This window comes from Musca autumnalis, unplaced genomic scaffold (genome assembly GCF_047663935.1).
Source record: "Musca autumnalis isolate F117 unplaced genomic scaffold, ASM4766393v1 scaffold_1, whole genome shotgun sequence".
NCBI lineage: Eukaryota > Metazoa > Arthropoda > Insecta > Diptera > Muscidae > Musca > Musca autumnalis.
The window spans coordinates 246666228-246692598 of record NW_027411644.1 but is presented as its reverse complement, the minus strand read 5'-3'; the positions used below and the strand labels follow the sequence as shown (position 1 = coordinate 246692598).

The 26371-nt window shown below is 34.7% G+C and overlaps 3 protein-coding genes across 5 annotated transcripts; 2 read left to right on the top strand and 1 right to left on the bottom strand.

The window, feature by feature from the left end:
- The first annotated feature begins 3944 nt into the window (after positions 1 to 3944).
- P5cr (Pyrroline 5-carboyxlate reductase) lies at positions 3945 to 8648 on the top strand. Of its 2 annotated transcripts, none has more exons than XM_073960668.1 (4): positions 3945 to 4150; positions 4766 to 5109; positions 5169 to 5599; positions 8429 to 8648. In XM_073960668.1, exons 2-4 carry the CDS (start codon positions 4768 to 4770, stop codon positions 8496 to 8498), a joined length of 843 nt encoding a protein of 280 aa, XP_073816769.1. In that variant the 5' UTR covers positions 3945 to 4150; positions 4766 to 4767; the 3' UTR covers positions 8499 to 8648. The 2 variants fall into 2 exon arrangements, with proteins under 2 accessions (XP_073816769.1, XP_073816768.1); XM_073960667.1 differs by lacking the exon at positions 3945 to 4150 and adding an exon at positions 4269 to 4390.
- Positions 8638 to 9765, bottom strand: Prp18 (pre-mRNA processing factor 18). The gene has a single exon (XM_073960665.1). The coding sequence runs from the start codon at positions 9685 to 9687 to the stop codon at positions 8668 to 8670; it is 1020 nt and encodes a 339-aa protein (XP_073816766.1). The 5' UTR covers positions 9688 to 9765; the 3' UTR covers positions 8638 to 8667.
- A 5143-nt stretch (positions 9766 to 14908) lies between these two features.
- On the top strand, positions 14909 to 25655 carry LOC141391167 (uncharacterized). 2 transcript variants are annotated; one of them, XR_012409579.1, is made up of 3 exons: positions 14909 to 14987; positions 23983 to 25340; positions 25429 to 25655. XR_012409579.1 is itself a non-coding variant. In XM_073964074.1 (2 exons), exons 1-2 carry the CDS (start codon positions 25293 to 25295, stop codon positions 25576 to 25578), a joined length of 198 nt encoding a protein of 65 aa, XP_073820175.1. In that variant the 5' UTR covers positions 23669 to 25292; the 3' UTR covers positions 25579 to 25655. The 2 variants fall into 2 exon arrangements, 1 of the variants encoding a protein (XP_073820175.1); XM_073964074.1 differs by lacking the exon at positions 14909 to 14987 and having other exon boundaries at positions 23669 to 25340.
- Positions 25656 to 26371: the final 716 nt, after the last annotated feature.

Below are 26371 nucleotides of genomic sequence, written 5' to 3'. Positions count from 1 at the left end.
ATAACAAGCCAAGACATGTATCGAAAGTGGTTAAGGTGTGATTCCAAAAAAATTCGACAGAAGTTCTCACATTGGGCTGCCCAATCTCTTGATCTTAGCTCGCGATTCTCGTACCAATCACACAAAGCCAGTTTCTTTGTCAGTTTCAGTTTCTTTTAATCGTTTCGTTCTTAACGTAAATGTAAACCAAGCATAGGGGCGCGTAATTTCATTAAATTTTTTCAATGAAATCACTCTAGTGTGGACCGGGACAGTGAAAGCAGTTCACAACAATTACTACTTTTACCACTTAACCATTCTGTAAAGTAAAGGAACATACTTTTAAATTTACTACAGTACGCCCTGTTAATGGTCATCTGAAAAACATACCATGGTACAATAAAGTAGAGGTAGGCCAGGTCAAAGACATAAATACAACTAAGACTAGACAAAATGCATGCAACAAAAAAATGTTTACGAAACTTTGTATAGAAACATTACCCTTAACAGATTGCAGTTAATTCAAAATCGCAACCAAGGAGGAACATTTCATGTAATGGTATCAGAAACGAAATTTATGAATTCAAGGATCTATTCAAAAATAATTCTATGTCAATTGGATCGGTAAATTCGGTTAAATACGTAAAAATGTATAAAAGGAAAAAATGTTATATCACTATATCGTGATATAACATTATGTTAAATTCAAAAGCCATTCACTGAAGAATGATAGCAAAAAAATGTCTTATCTTGTTGTATTTATGTCTTTGGTCAGGTATGAAAATCACTGAGAAATGCCACCCTGCAGCCATGGCTTAAAACATGGTACAATTATTACAGGTAAAAGCAAGTGTTGTTGTACAACAATCGATACAACAACCACATAGAAATTTGTTGTTGTACGTAATACTAGTGTCAATCTAATTTTTCAAAAATGTAAACAAAATATGAAATATAAATACATACATATGTTTTGAAGTTTCATAATTGTAAATTAAAAAAAAAATTTTTGTTTTTGTTTTGTTGTGTTTGGACATTATCCCAAAAATTGTTGGCTGAAGTTCCTAGGTGCAAACTTGGTTCACTATTTTCATCCCTACAGGTGTAAGGATAAAAAGTGGTAACGAAAGGAGAGTGTCAACGTGCATTATAGTAAGCTTAGATTTTCTGAACGTGGGTTATGGTCTGTTTAATCCATTGCTTGACGTTTTGTGTAGCTAAAAACAACAACCACATAGGATTGCTTTCGTGATGCCAACCACAGCAACACCTGAGACGAGACTGCTGTTCTGATACCTCTTCCTTAGCATGTGCCAGTAGCAAAACAACAAGCTAAGACAGAAATTGAGAAATTTAATTATACTGAAATGTCCACCAACGATTTGGTACAGAATTCTGGCAGAATGTGAGTGGAAATTGTTTGCATTATAACAAATGCTTAAAATTAATCTTTTTCTAACTATAGCATCCATCAGGTCCATTATGAATTGAAAGACAAAGATTTCCGCTATGAGATGAGTTTGGTTGGCAAAGAAACAAATGGATTACACCGTCTAAATTAAACATTTCGGAAATCTTTTATGACGACATCGCAGCTAAATATGAGATCGGACGAAGCATACATAGTATGTGGGACCTTAAGTCATATTTGAAAATATTCCGACTCAATTGGATAGAGCAACGTACACGTTTCAATTTTTATTAAAGTATACATTGCTAAATACATATGTTTTCAAACCAGAATTTGTGCATTATTGACAATGTTGTAAGGTATCACCTTTTTATTATACGCATTTAACGTGAACATCAGACTAAAATTGCTATTGCAGCCATGAAACAGTATAAATTGAGTCTGAATAAATGTTGCAGTTCTATTAACAAGATGCAGTCGCAAAAGAAGTTTAAAACGCATTGCTAATTATACATTTTTACCGTTAAAAATATCATTTATAGATGGACTCAAATATCGATTACAATTTAATCAATAATCAAATTTATGTTTATGCATTTGATTAAAATTAACTATTATATACATTTGCATTAAAACAATATACATTGACTAATATTGAAACTTAATATTAGGAAAATTCGCGTAAACATCTATTAAAACATTCAAAATAAAAAAAATATGTTTATAATACAAGAAGCAGCCAAACTCCGATCTAAAAATGCATTAGGAAGTCTATCATTTGTATGCTCTCTCAATATAACAAATATTAAAAATACACTCCCAATAGCGTACAACAATACGAAAGGGCAACCACAACACTAACATATCTGCAACAGAAGAATATCCATGCGGCCAACTTTACCATGGAACTTTACAACTGGAATCTTTGTAGCGCATACAATTTAATGCAGTCGCTACATGCGAATGGCAATTGTCACAGAAGAGATTGTGCATTCGTGTGCCATAAAACACGGAAGCTTTAGATACTGCTTCGTCCCACATTAAAGATCATCCCTCAACATTATTGGGACTTAAACGTAAGTAACGGGTAGGTCTCGCAAATCCCATGTTGTCTTCCGATACAAAATATGGTCCAACGAAATCTCTTGTAATGCCATTTGACATGCAAATACCAAAAACTGCTATTTGATACCTCCCTGCTAGGGATATTTAGAACAAATCTGCTTCGCCATAGTTAGCCAAAATAACACGGCTGAGGTTCCGTAATAAAAGGCTAACCATACTCTGAACTTATCTTATTCCGTATAATTCACAGTGCATCCAATATATTGAGATTCCATTCATAATGTTTTCAATCAGATCCTTGTCTGCAATGAGATATTTTTACATTCATAAATACCCACTTTACCATGAATAAATATAGCACTGACCTTTATCCGCAAATTCCTGGCACACCATTTTAAACGGCCTTTTGTTCTCTTACACCATTTGCTGATCTATTTATTCGAAGTTAGCCGTGAGGTCTATAACTTCAAAAATATGTGTTTTATGTTTGATTATCAGAAAGTAAAAAACATAAATATTAATTTACAATTAACGAAAAGAACAACATGTATTACACTTCATATTGTTTTTGACACTAGTATTACGTGTCAATCTAATCAGCTGGGACTTGCTTTTACCTGTATTATTGTACCATGGGCTTAAAACGTCAAATGACATGGTACAATAATAATGGTACATGTACCTGCATAGCTATCCCGTATTACAAAAACATGGAACCTAAAGCTTCACTTTTTATATGTTAAAAGTGCCATATAGTGTAAAAACATTTCTTTAGCAAGGCTCCAGAATATTCTTGTTGGAAAGGTGTTCCAAAAATAGCAAAAGTTCTTCCAAAACTTATGACAGTGATAAAATGCCATTCACTTAGTCCCGGTCCACACTAGCGTGAATTTCATTAAAAAATTTCATGAAATTAGGTGTTCTTAAATCGAATTCCCCACTACAGCAATTTTATGATTTTACTCTACTATGGACGTCTAGAGACGCACAATTTCATATCAAAATTTCAGTGAAATTACTGTAGTGTGGAACGGGACTTATTTTCTACTTGACAAGTTTGGCTAATATGACATCGTGATTGCTGGTATCCGATTTGCAGATAAATGTCAGCAGAGTTTTTACAAAAATTGTAATTTTTACATTCTTATACTTTTGGAACAAATTTAAATTAATATCAGTATTTGATAAATTGTTCATTCGTAAGTTTTGATAAAAAATTAAACAATTTTATTTTGCCGCGCGAATACATATTTCTTGTCCTTGTTTTCAATTTTAAGATATAGTGTTACAGCAGAAGTTTTTGGTTGGAACAATTCAGCGATACATCTACCTTTATGATTGCATAATGTCAAAAACAGTACAAAATGTCAACCCTGCTTTTGACAGATTAGGCCATAAAAAGAAAAAATTGTAATCAGCTCTTAGCTGTGGCCTACCTTTATTTTATTCTACCACTTCATGAATCGCCCATTAATTTTAGGGATATATTGTTTGGTAAAAAGTCAAATTGTTTAGCCCTTGTTTGTGCAAAAAAAAATTGTTTACAGGAACGTTGTCGTCTTACATTTTCGCAAATAAGCTAAATTGTTTATATTTATTTCAAAAACTACGACGAAAAGGCACAATCACATTGATTAGAACCAAAGAATTTGTATATAGAATATAGGAAAAGACAAGCAATAATAAAAAAAGCTAGTAAGTATACATCATCTTGATACAATTCAATTACATCAATTATCATGATAATAACAACCACTTGATCAAAACAATCTTGTTGTTGTAAAACAAATCAAGATTAACCAAATCATTGATTAGAAAAAATTCTAAAGGAAAAATGTTGAAGTAATTGTTGTATGCTCAAGATTTTATTGATTAAAGTACGGTGTGGGGTATGGTCTTGGATCACCACGTATTAAGAGGAAATAATGTGTATAAGTATGTAGCGTTGAGTAGTGTAAATATATTTTAAATTTCCCTTATATAGCCGTGTATTTTAAAGCTAAATTTTATTAAAAATATCTCATACATTAATAATTTACATCCAGAATAAAAATGATTACGCAACCACAGATGTTTCCTTTTGGAAACAACACGCGAACACAGTAATGAATATTAGGCACAAATAATAAACACTCTATTTTGTATGCTAGAGTGTCGCAAAAGATGTGGGTGACATTAATTACTTTAATATTAACGTGATATGTCAAGACCAGCCTGTCAGACCAGACAGCTATTGTTATAGAGTTTATAATTTGGTCAATTTGGTCTTTAGCATCTATGATTGATTGCACATTTTTTCTTCATTTTCAGAGATGGCAAAATTAGATGAGAAAATTGGTTTCATTGGTGGCGGTAATATGGCATTTGCTATAGGTTCCGGCTTAATCAACCGGGGAATAGTTAAAACCGGTCAGGTCATGGTGTCCGGTCCTAATATAGAAAATTTACAAAGATGGCGTGATATTGGTGTTGCAACAACTGATGACAATAATGAGGTTTTAGACAAATCCGATATAATTTTCATATGTGTTAAACCCCACATCCTGACACCATGTGCTGTACATCTTCGAGACAATCATGTTCGCACAGTTAAGGATAAAGATAAGCTATTTGTATCAGTGCTGGCAGGAGTAAGTTTAAGAGATTTGGAGGAGGTAAGTTTGAAAACCATATCAATTTCGAAGAGAACATAATACATTTCTTTATCTAATAGAATTTCTCCTTCATTGATGGCCTAAAAATGATTCGTACAATGCCCAATACACCCATGCAAGTGGGAGAAGGTGCAACTGTCTACACACCTGGGTCCTATGTGGTGCAGCAGGATTTGGAAAAAGTCCATTTAATGTTAAATTCATTGGGTATTGCCCAACAAGTACCCGAATCAATGATTGATTGTGTTACCGGAGTATCGGGTTGTGGACCGGCATTTGTTTATACCATAATTGAAGCCTTGGCAGATGGTGCTGTGAAAAATGGTGTACCACGTCAAATGGCCCTACAATTTGCAACACAAACTGTCTTGGGTGCTGCCAAAACAGTAATGGTCACTGGAAAACATCCTGCCGTGTTAAGAGATGAAGTCTGCTCACCTGGTGGTGCTACGATTGTAGGTGTACATGAACTGGAAAAGGGAAATTTGAGGTAATTAAAAAGGGAAATTTAGTGAATAACAAATGTGAAGTGTAAACGAATAAGATAAAGTTTATTGTGATAAAGTAAATTTGGTGGAATCTGCGCCATTAAATCCCAGAGCACTTACTACTTATTCCTTGCTCTAATACGAGAAATGTTGCAAAATTCCCCAGTAAAGGCAACGGGACTAGCAAATTACCACATTGAGCTTCTTCGAGTCTGAAAGTTGACACTGAAAGTCAACAATTTGGTCGGAAGCGGAACAAGTGGTGAAATCACCTGAAAAGTTGTAACATTGGAAGCGGAATTAGTGAATCGAAACCTGAAAAGAAGGAAGATAGCACTTCAGTCGCGTTTGGCGATGTTACGCGGACTGATATGAAGAAGTGTACATGTTGTTTTAATCGACAATTTGTCGAGCAACCCCGAGAGTGGCACGGCCATGAGAAAGGTACTACTACTAGGAAGGAAGATGTTTCAAATACCATTGGGAACGCTAAATCATCCAAAACGTTTGAAACGTTGGATAATCATTTATATGCTGAAGTCCCACATAAAAAGTAGATTTGGGCAATCTCGTTCAATTGAACGATCCGGATCACTGTTCTCGTTCAAAAACGAATGAGTAACATCATAAAAACTAACTTGTGAAATTAAGTATACGCAGTTTTGTCAAAGAAATTACTGGTGTCATTGAACAAGATAGTGATCCGGATCGTTCAATTGAACGAGATTGGCCAACTCTAATAAAAAGCAGGGAGTTCCCCAAAGTGGGATGATATCTCCGGAACTGCTTAACCTCTACCTTTCCTGTATCTCTCCCCATCCAGACTGCATTGAGATCGTTACATATGTGGATGATTGTACGATCTTGGCTTCGGGTACATTCCCTAATGTGGTTTGTGAAAAGCAGAATTCTATTTTATCGATCTTATCACCTTTTTTCACACAAGTAAAGTCTACGGTCACTCTGTTCATCACATGGATGTCTTGGTCAATGGTGAAAGAATTCCGACCAATAACTAAATACCCGAACATTAAAGGGGAAACATACGACAGTATGTTCAAATCGTCCCCGGATGTCACAAATATTTGCGACAAGCGAAGATGTAAAAATAAGGTTTTCAAGTCCCTAGCCTCTAGCACTTGAAGTGCAGACAAATAGGTCGATATGGCGCACTAACATAAGTACATAAGTCAACGTTATGAAAGAGTATTCAAACCTGGCACAACGCCTCTGTGAGAACAGCAAAAGGGGAACCTCCTCATGTCATCAAAGCAAATGTCCACCACTAAGTCTACGGCTATTCTGTTCACCACATGGACTGCGGAGATGAGCCCAGAGTTGAATGTCCTGGTCGATGGTAACAGAATTCCGATCAATAACTACCCGACGATTCTAAGGGTAACATTCGACACCGTCGCCCTCGCATACAAAGATTTAAAAATAAGGTCCTCAAGTCCCTAGCCGGCAGCGCTTGGGGTTCAGGTAAAGCAACCTTGTTGACCATATATAACCCGACAGGTCGGTCTGTGGTAAACTATGCGACGCCAGAGTTATCTGAGAACATAAGTCTTCACCACACGGACATCGGAGAAGAACCCGGGGTTGAATGTCATGGTCGATGGTAAGGGAATTCCAATAAGTACCCGAAGATTTTAGGCGTAACATGTGAACATTTAAAGACAAGATACTCAAGTCTCTAGCCTCCAGCACTTGAGGCGCAAAGATAGAAACCTCATTGACATAACGCGATAAGTCGGTCGGGAGTTACCGCGAGAGCCATCTTGTAGGTAGGACCGACACACCCAGGCACATCAGGAAGGATATCCACGATCTAGAGAAAGAGGTCCACCGATACAGGAGAGAACCCCTAGATCATGAGGCATATAAAATAGGTTTAAATAGCATCCATACGGACGCAGTTTCTAAGTCCATAAGCAAATATAGTGTGAATAAAGTCCTCGTAGTACATCCCCCATCTATTACTCTGAGGACAAAACAGAGTAGTTTTGGCTCAACTATGATCGGGATATTTCAGTCGCTTAAATTCTTATAGCTCAAAGATACATACCGTGCAAAACATCTGCCTATCATGCGGCATGGGCCCGCACGACACGCTGCACCTATTCAACTGCCCTTCCAAACCCATCGAAACAGCCACTTTCCTGGAACTGGAGATAGACCAAGAGCCAGATTGAGCAGAAAAACAAACGTGCTCCCTGACTACGTCGGTGCACTGCACCTTTTCAACTGTCCTGCTAAACCTACTCAACTAACACGTTGCTAGAACCGGAGATAGAACCAGAGCTGGATTAAGAATGGAAATGAATATACCATCATGTCATATCCTGTTACAACAATAGCAACAATCCCACGGCAACTGGTTCTTAGGTACCGGATTGATCCGAAACCAGCGGCTGTCAGCTCAGCATCAAACTTATGCCTCCACGTAGGTTTCATGCTGCTACAAAAACAACAACAAACGATAGTCTTTTTGGCGCAATAAAACCGAGTTGGTCCAATCGCCTCAGTTCTTATTATGGCAAGATTTATGGCGTAACAACTGCAACAACTCAAATATTACTCTCAACGAGGTAACGAAACGTGTCGCATGCAATTATTCGGAAATTCACAACCATTAGTATTTGTATTTCGAATGTAGACCCTCTGAGATCTTCTTTTCAAAACTTGTCTAGAGAAATATTAGACAAATGCAGTCACCAAATAACATCCATTTCACGTTTATATTTGAGGGACTCCATTGAATATATTATTAATATATGATCTATTTTCTCATCCCTTTTGCTCACATTTTATTATAATTTCGTTTACAGATCTACCATTATTAATGCTGTGGAGAAATCCTCTCAACGATCTGCTGAACTTGGGCGTAAGGGCAAATAAAAAATAAGCTGTGCTTACTAAATAAATCCATATACCGTTACTCGAAGAAATATGTTTCATGTTTTGTGTTAAAAAATTATCTGTGTTTGCAACATGACATCCCAAAGCCATAATAATAAATAAAACATTCTCTACAATATTTAACTATAAGTAATAGGCGATTGTATCTTTATTCTCGATCTTTTTTGCTTACATATTCTACACACTTTGATGGATCTGTTGGAAAATATTCTTGACATTTGGTCATTAGTCGCTTTAGACCTTGTATATATTTGCGCTGCGTTTCGTCGTTCATTACATGCGCCACATTTTTGGAGAAAATCTTTTCACGACCCGTACGTGCATGAATACCAACCATAGTAACACCAATAGGCCAAGGGGCATTACCAATAGCCATTTCCAAATAGGCATCACTGGCCTGTATATAGTTGCGATTTAGCAAATGTTTACAAATATCTGTTAAACTTTCCAAAATATCATCAGACAAAGAACGATTTTTCAATTTCCTAAACAATGGTTTAACATACTCCTTTGTCTGGGTATAAATAACTCTTGTCATTTTCACTTTGGTGGACATTTTCTCTTGTTTTGAGTATCCTGCTATTTGATCATTCCATAATTTCAGTAAATATGTTAGCAAAGTCATTATGACATCCATATCATATTCTTTATTGTTACGTCCCATTTTCTGGGCCATCACCTTAATGCTTTCCCAATCGACACTTTCATCCAATTCGGTAAACTCATTTTTCTTTTCCTCCTTTGTAGTGGAGGTATTGGCAAACATTTCCTGCAAATAAGCTTGATCAACCTGTTCCATAGCCTCCTGGAAATCGTTGCGAAAACCACGATTAGCTTCTGGTTGTGAAATTTCACATTGTCTCAAACGTTGAAATGCCATTGATTCTGTTTCGCCAAACAACAAAATTGGTTCACCTCTTTCTCGTAATCGTCTTATTACTTCATTTCTCGGCAATATGTTTTGTCCTTCTCCTGTGAAGTTGTATTCATGTGTGCTTTGATCTGCTTCATTATTTTCTGGCTTTTTGTAGCCTTGTTTCTGTAGAATTTCTTCATTGTTTTTGGCAATCAAATCCCCACGCTTGAAGTATTTCTTTTTGTCATCGACCAGCTGCTTCTCTTCCAACAGTTTACGTTTTCTTGCTATTTCAGCTTTAATTATATCCATTTGATATATTTTTGTTAATCGCAGAAGGAAATTTTTGTTGAACGCAGTAAATAAAAATATAAACAAACTTGACGTTTATTGGTTTACTCTGTTAACATATGATTTCAGTGGTGTATTTCTGCTTAACAACAGAGTACTGGCAACCCTATTTTATAGCAACTGAGTTGCCAACTTACTTATAAAGTACACTGTTAGAAATTAAGGTTAAAATGCAATAAACTTTGCTTGCTTCGCCTTTATTTCATGTAAAAGACTTAAGGCCTCGTCACCTAAGAGGATTTCTGGCTTAATTCATTAAGTTTTAAGTTGCATATTCTTCCGGCTTTAAGTCAAAAGTCAAAGCAACTCTACGCGGCTCAATGTGTGCTGAAACGATTTTCGTATGCTTTGACTTTTCACTTAAAGCCGGAAGAACATGCAACTTAATGAATTAATAGTACGAGCTGTGTTCCTTTACTTACCTGAGGTTACCATTTTAACCATTTGTTACGATTTTTAACCTGCAAAGCGTTCCTTAACCCCGAAAAGTGGCAAAACAGGGGAGAGAGAGCCAAAATGGCTTTCTCTTCTACCACAGGCTACCAGCAAAATTTCTGCAGGTAGAAAATGCAGAACTGATTTTTCGACTTTTGTTTGACGATTATTTCACAAAATCGACGAAAAACCGAAGAAAAAGTCGAACACTGGCAACACTAAAATAAAAACTGTGAAATAAAAGACGAAAATTGATTTTTTATGTTTTTTTCTGACATTGCTGCCGGATCTACCATTTTCCCGTTCCTTTACTTTTCTGGTAAAAATGTTCATGAGAGAGCAATTTTGAACAATTTTGACACTTTTCTCTTTTACCACTCTTACCATTAAAAAAGTAAAGGAACAAAGCTACGGTTACACTAGAGTTTTTTGCCGAAACCCATGGTATAAATAGAAAGGTATAACAGAGCTCACATCTGATTTAAATTTTTTTCTGAGTGTGACCGACTTTTGTCAATGTGAAGTTTTTATTTTGTGTGTGTATGTGTTTGTTTTGAAAAATATTAAAAATGTTTTCAAAATAGATTCAAAATAAATTGCAATGAAATCGTTAATTACAGAACCGTTGTAGAATATATTTATCAAACTTAATTTGAAAATACGTTTTTGACCGTGTTTTGATGTATACATGAAAACAAATATTTATGTTTCATTCATGTTCGCGCTGTTTTAACGAATTGGATAAAATGACAAAAAATATCAAACAAACAAAGGCAACCTGTTGCATATGTCAGTATAACAATTCTGACAGGAAGCGGGCATACGTGTAGGGTTGAATTTCTATCGTTTTTTCGAACCTGTTCTACCTTCCTTATTGTACCATGCCGAAACCCACATTTGAAATCCAAACCCACTGGGTAAATCTGGTTAAGTGTAACCGGGGTATAAGCCAGAAATCCTCTTATGCGACAAGACCTTAATGCTTGGTTTACATTTACGAAATCCACTCAACTGTCAATTCCTTTGCATATACGTCAAATAAAAACTCGTCTGAAATCGACTGGATTTCATTTGACGTTTAAGCAAAGGAATTGACAGTTGAAATCGAGTGGATTTCGTAAATGTAAACTTACTACAAGATAGGAAAAGTGAATTGTGAAAAATTAACTGTAGGTGGAGTTAACTAACCTCTGTTGTTACGATATCATAACAACATTCTGTTAAACGAAAACTGTTACTCATTGGAATATTGACAAGAAAAACATTAAAACTCAAGTATGACGGCATTCGCTTTTGATTTTTTCATTGAATAAACAATAAAAAAAGAAAAGAAACAAATTTTAGCCACAAAACACAACGTTTATGTTTTCTGCGCGGATAAATGGGAATCAAAAGCGATGGGCATTGCTGTTATCAATTCCAGTAAGTTGTTTAGCCATCTGTAACCAAAAAGTAGAACTATTATATGTTTTTGGAAAATGCATTTTAGTACGTTTATATATAAGCGGATTTAACAAACCCACTGGGTTTCAAATGTCAGTTCCTTTACGTATACGTCAAGTAAATCATATTTAAGAAGGTTAACCCTGCAAAAGGCTATAATATAAACATGGCCTTTGTTCGGTTCTTTACACCTATACGTTTTTGGGGAGAATATTATGTATTGAGAAAAAAAACGACGACAGTGGAGTGTGTAGTAAGTGTAGTTGCCGTGGCATTTTTGCAAATTTCTTAATACAGTAGACCTCGCATATAAGAAACTCGGAAAAATTCGGCAAATTTATTCTTATATGCGTGTTTTTCTTATATGAATTTATTTTATATAAGAAACTAGTTTCTTATATGCGTGCATTTAGAAGTAAGAAATATTTTTATAGGAATAAGAAAGATGGACCAATAACAAGTAAAACACTGTTTTTTGTTAATTATTTAATTAAGTTTAATGAAAAATAAAAAAAAGTTAAAAATATTTCATTTGGGAACAATAACAAACATAAAACACAAAAAGTCATTGTTTAACATAGAAATTCATATGTACTTTGTACTTAGGTTAGTAGCTTAGTCTTTAAAGAAATATTCGTTTTTTTCTGGATCCGATCCGTTTGCATTTGTAATAAATAACCATGTTAACCTGTTTTTTGGTGTCTTGAGGCCACTCATTTTTTCATTCCTATAGCAATAGAACCCATTCGGAAGGGCCTTATAAAGAAGTACAGTTTTATCGGCATTATAAATGTCTTCTAAATTATATTTTTCCAACAACGATGGCAAAACGTATTCCTTGAAATTTTCAGCGGTCTCTCTATTAGCAGAGGCGGTTTCTGCATGCCGTTTTCGGAAATGTATGTTTTCAATCTTCTTCCAACGTTGAAGCCATCCTTGATTTGCATTAAAGTCTGGAATATCCAATTGTACTGCAGACTGTTGTGCCTTCTCAAGGAGTATTGGTCCATTCACTTGAGCACCATTTTGCATCATTTGTGCAAACCACAAAGACATCGTCAAAACATTTATTTTCTTATTTTAATTCATTTTTGCGTGTTCGCAATACAAAAAAAAAAACAACGGACTGAAGTTAAATCTTGAAAAAGAATGAAGCCTGTTATTCTGTACGATCGTGTATGTACGACCAATACTTGTGTGTTTGATTGAATATTAGAACTTGTCGTTAAAAATATTTTCAAACTCATTCCTACACCTGTTACATGTACCCAGCAAAATGTTCGATGCCAAAGATGCTATTCAAGAATGGGTGCAAGTGAAATGGAATGTCATTTTTTCAGCATCTTCACTCATTCTTTTTACAAGAGCGTGACCCCCAAAAGATGCAATTCATTTTCAGATCCTAAGCATGTCATCTTTACTAACTCGATTGAATGGCATCTTCAACAATTCTTTGGCATGGCATCTATACCAATCCTTTTGCATGCCATCTTAACCAATTCCCAAGAATAGCATTTTCACTAATCTTTGGCATGTCATTTTCACCAACCCTTTGGCATGTAATTTTCACGTCTTGTTCGGAAAATGGAAAATGCTGTATTGAAAAATGATTTTCTTTTTTTATTTTATTAATTCAAAGGAATTAATGAAATAACTATAATTTAATTCACACGATAACTGTTTACTGCATCTGCGACTGCATTCGTGTGAATGCTACTTAAACCTGGTTGAAAGACTTGTTGATCTAGACGTTCTCTCTTGCAACGTTAGACTTCTCTTTCTAGATTATGAGCACGGCTTGCTCTGAGTGAGTCCTCTGCTAATATGGAGATGGAGAGAGATGGCCTTCAGCGCAGTTGTTGTGCTGCTTACGGATCCTATGCTATTGATCGGCAACTGGAAAGTTATTTCTGATGCTGGAAGAACTATAGCCACAAGGGTCCTTGCTACGGGCGACAAAAGCGAAATCGGTTTGTAAGATTCACATTTGCTGGCATCCTTTTCGGGCTTCAGTAGCTGGCCTATTTTCCAGACTTCGGGAAAGATGTGTTTGGCAAGCGACAGGTTTGTAAATTTAAGTGAGAAACTTGACTTCAGGCTGTCCCAGCTGTTGCAGTCTAAACACCGCCGCTGCACGCAACAGGTTTTGATTCATCTTACAAAAGGATTTTACTTCAGTGCAGTGCAGATTTCGACATTGACTCCAACTGCAGATTACTATTTCGTGAATTTTATTTTACAACGTTTTGGAAATGTTTGTTGTTTTGTAGGGATCTACAAATCGACTTGTTGAGCGGGGTTCTCTAGTGCAGGCAAGGAAACTTTTATAATTGGTCTGTTCCTTTACTATTAAAAATGGTAATTGTTGCAAAAATGGTAAAAGTGGTGAACTGCTCTTATATAAATTGTATGCTTTTAAAAGTAAGGAAACACTTTGCGGGTTAAAACTGGTAACCTCAGGCACGTAAAGGAACATGACTAATACCAAAGAGTGCAGTCCGACTCTACTTTTAGCTCAATGATTGGGACTTCCTAGCATAATAAATCTTACATTGCTTTAAACGTACATATTTAGATAAATAAAAGAATACCTATATATACGTGTAAAAATAAAAACACAAAATTCATCTCTATTGGATCGATGGAATGGGTTCAAATGCTATGGAAAAGATCGGATCTATCACGACTTCCTTTGAATTGGTAGAAATGCTGATGAAACGATCGGATCTTTCACGACTTCCTTCGAATGGGTTCAAATGCTGATGAAAAGATCGGATCTTTCACGACTTCATTTGAACCAATGCAAAAGATCCAGTGAAATCATGGCATCTCATGGAACCACTTCCATAAAATTTTGCTGGGTAGTGTTGTCACCGTTCTTATATAAAATTATTTTAACGGCGATTTTCATATTTGGTGTTTCAAAAATATTTCTTACAGGCGTTTATTTCTTATAAGCGTTTTTTCTTATATAAAATAATTTTACTACGGCGAATGTGATAAAAGGCATGGTGTTTTGAAAAAAGTTTCTTACATCCGTTTTTTTCTTATATAAGATGTGCTTATATGCGTGGACTACTGTACGCACAAGAAAATTAACAGAAATTCATAACTGTTGTTTGGGTGAAAATCAATATTATATATTCGGTTATGTAAATAAATAAATTGTTGTTAAGAAGAAAGAAAAAAACAAGAATCATCGTAAATTACTCGGAATCAAAGAATCAAAACGCTGTACGCTGTGGAGAGAAAGTTCAACAACAAAAAACGTGATAGCATCGAATGAATGGGACCAATTAAAAAACTTCTAGAACTTCTTCTTCTAGAACCCCGCTGGCGGGCATTGATTCCCATATTCCATCCATGAATCCAAATAAAATCAGGTAAAAATGAATTAAAATTTTCAATAACCATACTATTTCCGACATTTTGATTATAATCTATTTCATTTCGTTCCTATTTAAATTATCTGTCACAAATCACTATTCACCGTTATCTGAGAATTCATGAATTTTTTGGTTTGTTCCTTTACTTTTAAGTTGGTAACAGTGGCAGAAAATGGTAAAAGTGGTGAACTGTTCTCATATAAATTGTATGCTTTTAAAAGTAAGGGAACACTTTGCGGGTAAAAAGTGGTAAAAACTGGTAACCTCTGGCACGTAAAGGAACACGACTTTAATGAATTGTGTGGCAATTAATGTAAATTGCATCGGTGTCCAAAAAAATGAGAGAAAATTGATGGGAGATTAAGGTACCTTTGTTAAACAATGGCTGACATGCTCTCATTTGAATTCGCTACTCTCTGTTGTTACGACAACGTGCAGGCGTGGACATCCCTAAAATTGGGACATTCAAATTACACAATTCATTAAAATTTATGAATTCTCATATAACAGTTAATTGTGATTTGTGACAGATAACTTATGCTTGGTTTACTTTTACGAAATCCACTCGATTTCAACTGTCAATTCCATAGGTTAAACGTCAAATGAAATCCAGATGAGATTTAATTTGACGTTTGAGCTATGGAATTGACAGTTGAAATCGAGTGGATTTCGTAAATGTAAACTTAGCATTAAACAGGAACGAAATGAAATAGATTATAATCAAAATAAAAAGTAATAAATAAAATAAAAAGAAATCTGTCGGGAAATACTAAAAATCGTAAAACAAATACACACACACCAACATTCAATTCATTACAAACAACAACATCATGGAGGCGAGCGACGCATAGGAACATAGCAACAGGTAATAATAAATGAAGAAATTTGCATGTAATTTTGCTTGCATGTATGTATACTAACTACCCAGCTAAAATTTTGTTCCGAATTCGAGCAGAATTTCTATAAAAAATTCCGATTCTGATGCCGATTTCGTACCGAATTCGGTACGAAAGTTGTATGGACGTGGTCATTCGGAAAGAATTTTCTTAGGAAATTCTAAAAAATATTAGTGTTTCGCGACGAACTCGGTACGAAATCGAAGGTAAATTCTTGGAAAATTGGGAGGAAAAATTAGATTTTCTGACAGAATTCGGTCCGAATTCGGAAAAAAATATCTTGAAAATTCGGTGGAAAATTTAGATTTCCTTAAGAAAATCGGTCCGAAATCGTAAAGAAATTCTGAAAAAATTCTAAGAAAAATTTAGATTTTCTGAAAAAGTTTTTGGGCGCTGACGCCTTTGATATTGACACAATAAACCCCACTCAGAGACAATTTTCCTTAATTCGCTATTTATGAAAGATTCTAAATTTCAAACGATCTAATGATTTTTCCTGTTGTTATCATTTGTTGATTAATAGTAGAACAATGTGCACATGTAACTTGAAGCTGGCTTCAATTATTATATGTTGCATTTATATTAAAAAATACTAAAAACTGCATGATATAAGTAAAGAGGTAGATTTAAATGAAAACAATCTATAGAACCCTTGTTTTCCTGAATTCCTAAAACTTCAAAATAAAAGCAACACGTGGGTTTGTTTAAAATGCATTTTTTGAGCATTTTATAAAAAAAAAGCGAAAAATGAATGAAGTGTTAAGTTTTCTCCACATAATCGAGTTGTGAATATGATAAAATTATTTGGTCTGTTCCTTTACTTTTAAAAATGGTAACAGTGGCAGAAAATGGTAAAAGTGGTAAACTGCTATCATATAAATTGTATGCTATTAAAAGTAAGGGAACACTTTTCAGGTTAAAAATGGTAAGAAATGGTAACCTCAGGTAAGTAAAGGAACACAGCTATTGTTTCAATGCAAATCTGACGAATTTCTTCCATACAAATGGTCTAAAAACAATATTCAAAATCATTGAATTCTATTGTTTTTAAAATTGTTTGGCATATTATTCAAACACCACACACACATACACAGTTTTGGTCTGTTCCTTTACTTTTAAAAATGGTAACAGTGGCAAAAAATGGTAAAAGTGGAGAACTGCTCTCATATAAATTGTATTTATTCTAAAGTAAAGGAACGCTTTGCAGGTTAAAAATGGTAACCTCAGGCACGTAAAGGAACAGAGCAAGTTTGTTTATATTGTATCGAATGAAAAAATTTAAATTGACATAAAGCTTTGGCTAACCTTTCTTATTAAACCATGAAAAACTGTATATGCGAATTTCATAAACAATAACTTTGTTTTTCGATAACAACCAAACAAAAACATCCCTTAGAAAATAGATTAGAATTCGGAACGATTCGGCCGAATATTCTTAAGATACTTCAGAAAATGTGCAGTATTGCAAACAAAAAATACCAAATCTATGGTTTCTTCGAGAATATTAACTTAATGAGTTATCTACCACTTTGGGACATTCATTGGAGCATGTATTTATGAGCTTAGTTAAACCAAAAATTAAGGCTCGGTCCACTCTAAGGATACTGGTTTTAGTAAATCTTGATCCTTCGTTGGAGGATGTTTTTGGTTTGCACAAAGCAAAAAACTCAATTTTCATAATTTTTTGTTCCAAGGGAAGTATAAATATTTTTATACAGACGTTTTTTCCTCCTGAAAAACACATCTTAAACTACTTCTGGAATAAACGGATGGGCTGATCTTCGTATATTTTTGTGCATTTTAAGAAACTAATAATAGAATTTTAAAAAATAAATTTTAAACAAAATTTTGAGCTGTCAAAGTTAATTTTTTTTTTATTTATTTGCTTTGCAATTGAAGCCAATTGTGAGGCCAATTTATATAATTATAATTCAAGAATCCACATAAATACCATAGCTACTCTAAAAGCAATTTCATATATATAATTCATCTTAAAGCTAGAAATTGGAGATCGTTAAGGCTAGAAAAAAATCCTCATTACATCATAGTTACCCAAAAAAAAAATCGGTTTTAGCGAAAAAAATTTACCTGTTTTGTCCAACAATATGTATATAATAAGCTCTTCAAACCATATGAAGATCGTCAATTCGTTGCCACCGCAAAAGCTTTTGCAAAAAAAGGGTTTCGAGAAAAACGTGTTTCATGTTGAGCTTCTACATAACAAAACTCTACGAATTCTCAATTTGACGATCATATCTCAGCCAATTTTGCTCCGATCCACTTTAAATTTAATTTTTGGCATAGGAACATAGCATAGGAACATAGCAACAGGTAATAATAAATGAAGAAATTTGCATGTAATTTTGCTTGCATGTATGTATACTAACTACCCAGCTAAAATTTTGTTCCGAATTCGAGCAGAATTTCTATAAAAAATTCCGATTCTGATGCCGATTTCGTACCGAATTCGGTACGAAAGTTGTATGGACGTGGTCATTCGGAAAGAATTTTCTTAGGAAATTCTAAAAAATATTTAGTGTTTCGCGACGAACTCGGTACGAAATCGAAGGTAAATTCTTGGAAAATTGGGAGGAAAAATTAGATTTTCTGACAGAATTCGGTCCGAATTCGGAAAAAAATATCTTGAAAATTCGGTGGAAAATTTAGATTTCCTTAAGAAAATCGGTCCGAAATCGTAAAGAAATTCTGAAAAAATTCTAAGAAAAATTTAGATTTTCTGAAAAAGTTTTTGGGCGCTGACGCCTTTGATATTGACACAATAAACCCCACTCAGAGACAATTTTCCTTAATTCGCTATTTATGAAAGATTCTAAATTTCAAACGATCTAATGATTTTTCCTGTTGTTATCATTTGTTGATTAATAGTAGAACAATGTGCACATGTAACTTGAAGCTGGCTTCAATTATTATATGTTGCATTTATATTAAAAAATACTAAAAACTGCATGATATAAGTAAAGAGGTAGATTTAAATGAAAACAATCTATAGAACCCTTGTTTTCCTGAATTCCTAAAACTTCAAAATAAAAGCAACACGTGGGTTTGTTTAAAATGCATTTTTTGAGCATTTTATAAAAAAAGCGAAAAATGAATGAAGTGTTAAGTTTTCTCCACATAATCGAGTTGTGAATATGATAAAATTATTGTTTCAATGCAAATCTGACGAATTTCTTCCATACAAATGGTCTAAAAACAATATTCAAAATCATTGAATTCTATTGTTTTTAAAATTGTTTGGCATATTATTCAAACACCACACACACATACACAGTTTTGGTCTGTTCCTTTACTTTTAAAAATGGTAACAGTGGCAAAAAATGGTAAAAGTGGAGAACTGCTCTCATATAAATTGTATTTATTCTAAAGTAAAGGAACGCTTTGCAGGTTAAAAATGGTAACCTCAGGCACGTAAAGGAACAGAGCAAGTTTGTTTATATTGTATCGAATGAAAAAATTTAAATTTACATAAAGCTTTGGCTAACCTTTCTTATTAAACCATGAAAAACTGTATATGCGAATTTCATAAACAATAACTTTGTTTTTCGATAACAACCAAACAAAAACATCCCTTAGAAAATAGATTAGAATTCGGAACGATTCGGCCGAATATTCTTAAGATACTTCAGAAAATGTGCAGTATTGCAAACAAAAAATACCAAATCTACGGTTTCTTCGAGAATATTAACTTAATGAGTTATCTACCACTTTGGGACATTCATTGGAGCATGTATTTATGGCTTAGTTAAACCAAAAATTAAGGCTCGGTCCACTCTAAGGATACTGGTTTTAGTAAATCTTGATCCTTCGTTGGAGGATGTTTTTGGTTTGCACAAAGCAAAAAACTCAATTTTCATAATTTTTTGTTCCAAGGGAAGTATAAATATTTTTATACAGACGTTTTTTCCTCCTGAAAAACACATCTTAAACTACTTCTGGAATAAACGGATGGGCTGATCTTCGTATATTTTTGTGCATTTTAAGAAACTAATAATAGAATTTTAAAAAATAAATTTTAAACAAAATTTTGAGCTGTCAAAGTTAATTTTTTTTTATTTATTTGCTTTGCAATTGAAGCCAATTGTGAGGCCAATTTATATAATTATAATTCAAGAATCCACATAAATACCATAGCTACTCTAAAAGCAATTTCATATATATAATTCATCTTAAAGCTAGAAATTGGAGATCGTTAAGGCTAGAAAAAAATCCTCATTACATCATAGTTACTCAAAAAAAATCGGTTTTAGCGAAAAAAATTTACCTGTTTTGTCCAACAATATGTATATAATAAGCTCTTCAAACCATATGAAGATCGTCAATTCGTTGCCACCGCAAAAGCTTTTGCAAAAAAAGGGTTTCGAGAAAAACGTGTTTCATGTTGAGCTTCTACATAACAAAACTCTACGAATTCTCAATTTGACGATCATATCTCAGCCAATTTTGCTCCGATCCACTTTAAATTTAATTTTTGGTATTCTCTATAATACCTATACTTCAAAATAAGTTTATAAAATTGTTTTCCATTTTTTGAAAGTGACAAGTAGGGGTAACACCTTGAGAGTTTTGTTGTTATATTACATCGCCTATACTATTCAAACGGATTTCACAGATTCACAATGCTGTACCCACCAGCAAAATTTCCCATTATTTGAAAAGTTCCTAAGATGAATAAGAATATGATGCTTTATTTGATGTTTGTATGAACTACTTGCCTCAATGAATTTGTTTACATCTACAAAAAAACACTGAAGAACTGAAATTTTCATCAGTCCTTGGGACCCCAAGGTGTACCCAGTATAATTCCCTTCTGACACTGAAATTTCGGTGACTGATGGAGAGTATAACAAAGTATAACAAGCAGACTGGAACTTATTCCCAAATGAAAGGGATTGATGAATATGGACGAAAATATTGAAACTGTTAACAAAGTTATTTATTTTTTTAAGGTGTGGTAATTACGTATCCAGCGAATCTATTGCTTGGTTTACATTTACGAAATGCACTCGATTTCAACTGTCAAATCCATAGGTTAAACGTCAAATGAAATCCAATGGATTTCAGATGAGATTTCATTTGACGTTTGAGCTATGGAATTGACAGTTGAAATCGAGTGGGTTTCGTAAATGTAAACTTAGCATATGACTTTTTTTAAATTTTTGGATGTAATTCATAATAAAAGTTACGTTCCAGAATCAGTATTGCGTTGCATTCTTTAGGCATACTACTGGGAATATATTAGTACAAATCCTTTTTTAATTACAACTACTTTTGATGGTATTTTTAGGCAAAATAAATTTTCGTAGTGGGGTGTGCTAATTATGTAAACGACACTGTATATCCATGAACCCAATTTCGCATACTATTGTCCATGGTAAAGAATATATGAGTTTTATTGGTTTTGGCGAAATTTTTATTGGATTTATTATGATAGCAGGGAATAATATCTATCCACTTAGTAAAAATTAAATCATTTCATTGCCCTTGACAGACCAAATAGTGCTCTGTCGTAGGTCGTTTCAAAATACTCAAAACACTACACTGGTGTCAATTTTTTCCATATACTTTTCCAGAGGCGATGTTCTCAAAGCCAAAATATATGTTTTGCGCATTGTTTCATAAAAAAACAAAGACCTTCTCAATTCAATTTCATTCAATTCAATTTCATTCAATTCAATTTATTTAAATTTTATAATGTATAATACATTTCAATAAACATTATACACTCATTTTAGAAATCTATACTCAGCCAAATACATGCGGCTATTAATTTGGCCCGTATTTTCAATACAAGCATTGGAGCGATGTTTTGCATATCTCATTGTTGTTGGGGTTGGCATTCCTTCTGTTCTTCGTCGTATTTGGTGAAATAATTTTTCAATATTATTATGCGTTGTTAATTTTTCCATTATTTGCAAGGCCTTTATAGTACCGATATAGGCCCTTAATGCCTACGTACATAAGCTGCCTCGCCTGGTTGCCTTGCTTGCTTCTGATAAAAGAATAAAAAAGAAAAGGGGAAATCCAGTTCGAAATTTACTCAGCCTCCTTTATTCTTTTATTTTTATTATGTCAAAAATGAAGCAGGAAAGCAAGGCAACCAGGCGAGACAGCTTATGTACGTAGGCCTTTATGCCAAAAGATTTAATATGGCTGAGAAATATTTGAATTTTTATTAAATTCGCTGTTTTTGCTGTAATGTTTGGCGTTCCTCATTTCGAATAAAATTATAAAAAGTGATCATTTTTCTTATGAAGCTTATTGCAATTGGTAGGTCAGGCTTGTTACTGAGACCCCTTAGAATATTCAATACATTTTCGTTGAAAATTTCTTCGAAATGTTCGATTTTGAAGGTGTCATAGTAGTAACGTCCAGCCAATATTCCTCTGTGATTTGTATAATCCTCAACATATTCGAAATTGGGCTCTTCCCCATAGTAGTATAGTGTTCCTTCTATGAAAGCATTGACAATATTGCACAATATATGGGGTATATCAATACCCCAATATATTCTTCTTGAACAGTTGAGGTAAGTGCCGTTATGATAAAATGGGCTAATGAGTTGAATGTGCTGTGACACCGCATCGCACACACTAAATATTATTTGTACACCAATATCCCTGGCAACAGTATATATTATTGGCAGATATCATCCCGTATGTCATCCGCTGGATAAGCTGGGCCGACAACTACACCAACCAAGACGTTCCACGTACCGAAAATAGAAACAAGCGTAAACGGTTCGAATGTTGTCAGCATCCACTCTAATGGCGTCAAAATTTAACATACACAGCCTTTGTCGTTGCGGTATCTGCGCCAACAGCTCCCTCAACATGTAAGGTAAGTGGTGGGTTGTAGAAATCCCATGTCCACCCGAGGATACATGGATTCCACTTCTTGTATGTCTGGAGTATAAAAATGAAGATATTCTTGCTCCATTTGGTAAGCTGTTCTGGATGCCAACGCTTTTAAAATCAAAATTTTCCTTTGGAGTAGGCTAAACGGTGGACTTCCTCCAGCTTCCGTTGTTAACAAATAATCAAACAATTTAAATTTATTTCGTTATAGTTTTGTGCCCTTTTTGGTTGGTAATTGTTGAATTATTCCGGGATTAGATATGAGATTGTAACAAAAGTACATAATTTATATCAGTTCTCATAGAAAATTGCGTTTTATGCAATTGAAAAGCTAATAACATATTCGTAAGGCCACTTCAGAAGTATTTCCTTAAAATTAGCTTTTTAACAAAGCGTGTAAAAAAAGGCTCATATCTGCCAATCATCCAATTTTTCAAATATAAACAAAATAATTGTTCTGTGTGTGGTTAAGATGCTAAGGGCCTCAAAACATTATTTGGTTGAGGAATTAATGCCTTATAGACAAGCTTTTTTGGTCAATCCTTACATAATAGTCAAATGGAAGCTGGCTAAAGCTTGGTTCAAGGATCAGGCAATACCCTGATGGCCAAATCCAAAGGGCTTTTTTTGGTTTCAAACAGCCTTCGAATTTATTAATCCTAATCTAAAATAAAAATATTTTCTTTCCTCCACACTCCTATTTTTTTGAACACAAAATTTTAAGACGATTTATTATGTTGGTGTAAACAGCAAATAAATTATAACAAATTTCCACATTACTGTGAATGAATTAACAGTTGTGATGTTAACAATCTTAAAGCCCCCATACACTATCAAATTTTGATGTCAACATTTGTAGTAGTATGTGTAAATTTTTAAAAATTTGAGAATGTGTCTGTGAGTTTTATGGATTGAAGAAAATCAAAATAGTTTTGATTTTCAAAATGAAACCCAATCAATCCGATGAATATTGTTTATTTTGAAAATTTCCAAAAAGCAATTTTGAAAAACAGAACATTGTGTTTGTGAAGAAATAAAAAAAATTTAAGTTCATTCATTTTTTGAGGAAAATTTGAAGTTTTCCGTTGCAGATTGAAGACTGATTGAATGCTTTGCCATACACTTATCAAGCTCACACGTACAGAAGGAGTTCATCGGCTTGGCAATCAAATTTGATAGTGTATGCCATGCTTTAAACCTAACATTAATTATTTTTTTAAGACATTTCAAATATCGTTTGGTATTTGAATACAATATTCCAGACGCCGAAGGACATGGCCTTGCGGCGTATTACGGAGGAGGTGACGCACAGCAAGGACCGTATTACCCTTATTACGGAGGTGGCGCAAAGCAAGGACCGTATTACCCTTATTACGAAGGTGACGCACAGCAAGGACCGTATTACCCTTCTTACGGAGGTGGGGCACAGCAAGGACCGTATTACCCTTATTACGGAGGTGGCGCACAGCAAGGACCATATTACCCTTACTACGGAGGTGGCGAACAGCAAGGAGCCCCGTACGGAGGTGGCGAATAGCAAGGAACAACCGCTGGTGCTGATGATGGTGGTCGTGCCGCTGGTGGTGGTGATGATGATGGTGGTCGTGCTGCTCTTGTTGGTGATGATGACACAAATGATACAAACGAAATGTTTTATGAAATAAATGCTCAGGTGGAGGAAGAATCGCACCATCACAACAACAACAACATGACACAAGCCTTGGAGCACTGTGTTGTCGCTGGGACTTCGGTAGAAGAGGTAGAAGAAGCAGCGGCAATATTTGATGTCGACCAGGCCGACCTTCAGGCGTTACTACGTCAGCGAATGGAAAATGCTCCGCAAGATGTCGTCCCAGAGGACGACACAAGTGACTCCACAAATCTAATAAACAACTACCACACAAAAAGACAAGCAACCTTGGAAGAGGTCACGAGGCAAGTTAACGAAGTTTCGAAAGGTGGACAAGGATAACCTAATAAATGCAATTGTTACCCTGTTAACAACAGGAGCATCAGCTGCCTCCATCTCACAAAAATTTAAAATAAATCCGAGGACCTTAAATACGCAACTGCGTAGAATTCCTGCGTATATAGCAATGAAAAGGCTGAGGAAAGAAAATAGACAGCAAAAAAAGAAGTAGAAGAAGAACAGATCCAAAGCGCCAACCGTAACGCCCCAATAGTCAATATCATTTTGGCACCTCCATCCATTTACTACTTTACTTTTGACAACATAAAGCCACCTGAAGCCCCAACTCTACAACGAAACGAAAACGACGAAGAAGATGAAGAACCACCAAAAAATGAATTGAAACAAGTCGTTGAAGAAGATATGCCGTCTATTCCAAGAAATTAAGGCGTTCGTTAAGAAGCTATGTATACCCACACCCGGTGACAGACCTGATGTGTGTGAAGTTATATTGGCAAAATTAATTTTTAGCAGGTCATGCTGTTGGTGTTTCCCTGGTTGGAGCTGGTCTTGACCAAGTTTTTGTACCCCATCCCCATTGTGCGATTTTTTCTTGACAATTATGGTTTTCGTATTGCTGTACTGGCTATGTCATTGCTCATTGGTGGGGGTAAGTGCGTGCTCTAGAAAAAAGTCTGTTTGGGCTCATCACTAATATTTACCTTATTTTGCATTCTGTTTTTTGTTTAATTTTGCAGTTTATTGATGTCCTTTTATTGAAGCCAATAACACCAAAGAAAAACCCCACAAATGATTCCAGTTCAACGTCGCATATTGTTAAACACAACAATCGTAAAAATTTTACCACAATTCCACGTGCCATTGGTGGTGCGGCAGACTCAACGTGAAGATTCTGTTATAGAAATTTAAATTGTCAATAATGATACGGATATGGATAAATAAAAATCACTGGAAGTATCTTTGATGCCACATCAAAATAATGTTGTAACTTATAAAGCAATAACTTTGCCATTGGAAAACAATGATTTGAAACAAGAACAACTCAATAAGCCTTCAAATTTTCGTCGAAATCATTCTTGAAAACTCTACTGAATATGTGGACAACACATATCAGAAGGCAGTGGTGTTGGTTTAGGTGGTTTAGGGTGCTTGTTTAGTTTGAAGTCATTATAGAGGAAGGAGAACTGCAGGTGGCAAATTCCTGGCCTTGGTTGGATGAGGCTGCACTTTGTCGGCATTTATTAGTGGCCCTATATACACCCTCAAATAATTGCGAAAATAAACATCCCCATTAGAATTCAATAAAAACACAAACATTTGGTCTGTTCCAGAACAGCAAGAATCTACTAATTTTTACTATTTTTTTCCGATAACATAAAGGAAAAAATGTCATCGTAGTAAAAAATAGTAGCTTCTTGCAGGTTCTGGAACAGAGCAATTGTTACCTCAATGACCGATAATTGTCGCCAAAATGAACCCACGTCCTTGAAAACATATCAAAAAATGTTGTCACGGCGTGTTAGCGTTCAAAGCCAAAACTCATAACTTCAAAGGCAGCGCAAAAAAGCGTTTGTCGTGAAGAAAATACATTTCAGCGGCCAAATATTCGCGTAAATGTATAAAACACATTTGCATTTGGAAAACGAAAAGTTCTAGGACAGATAAGCCACTATATAGTCG

Bases quoted from the DNA above. Each gene is read 5' to 3' on its own strand.
- P5cr (XM_073960667.1), top strand. The intron at 5,110-5,168 runs GTAAGTTTGAAA...TTTATCTAATAG, and splicing joins GTTTAAGAGATTTGGAGGAG to AATTTCTCCTTCATTGATGG. The intron at 5,600-8,428 runs GTAATTAAAAAG...TTTCGTTTACAG, and splicing joins CTGGAAAAGGGAAATTTGAG to ATCTACCATTATTAATGCTG.
- Prp18 (XM_073960665.1), bottom strand. From the start codon at position 9,687: ATGGATATAATTAAAGCTGAAATAGCAAGAAAACGTAAACTGTTGGAA.
- LOC141391167 (XM_073964074.1), top strand. From the start codon at position 25,293: ATGGTTTTCGTATTGCTGTACTGGCTATGTCATTGCTCATTGGTGGGG. The intron at 25,341-25,428 runs GTAAGTGCGTGC...TTAATTTTGCAG, and splicing joins GTCATTGCTCATTGGTGGGG to TTTATTGATGTCCTTTTATT.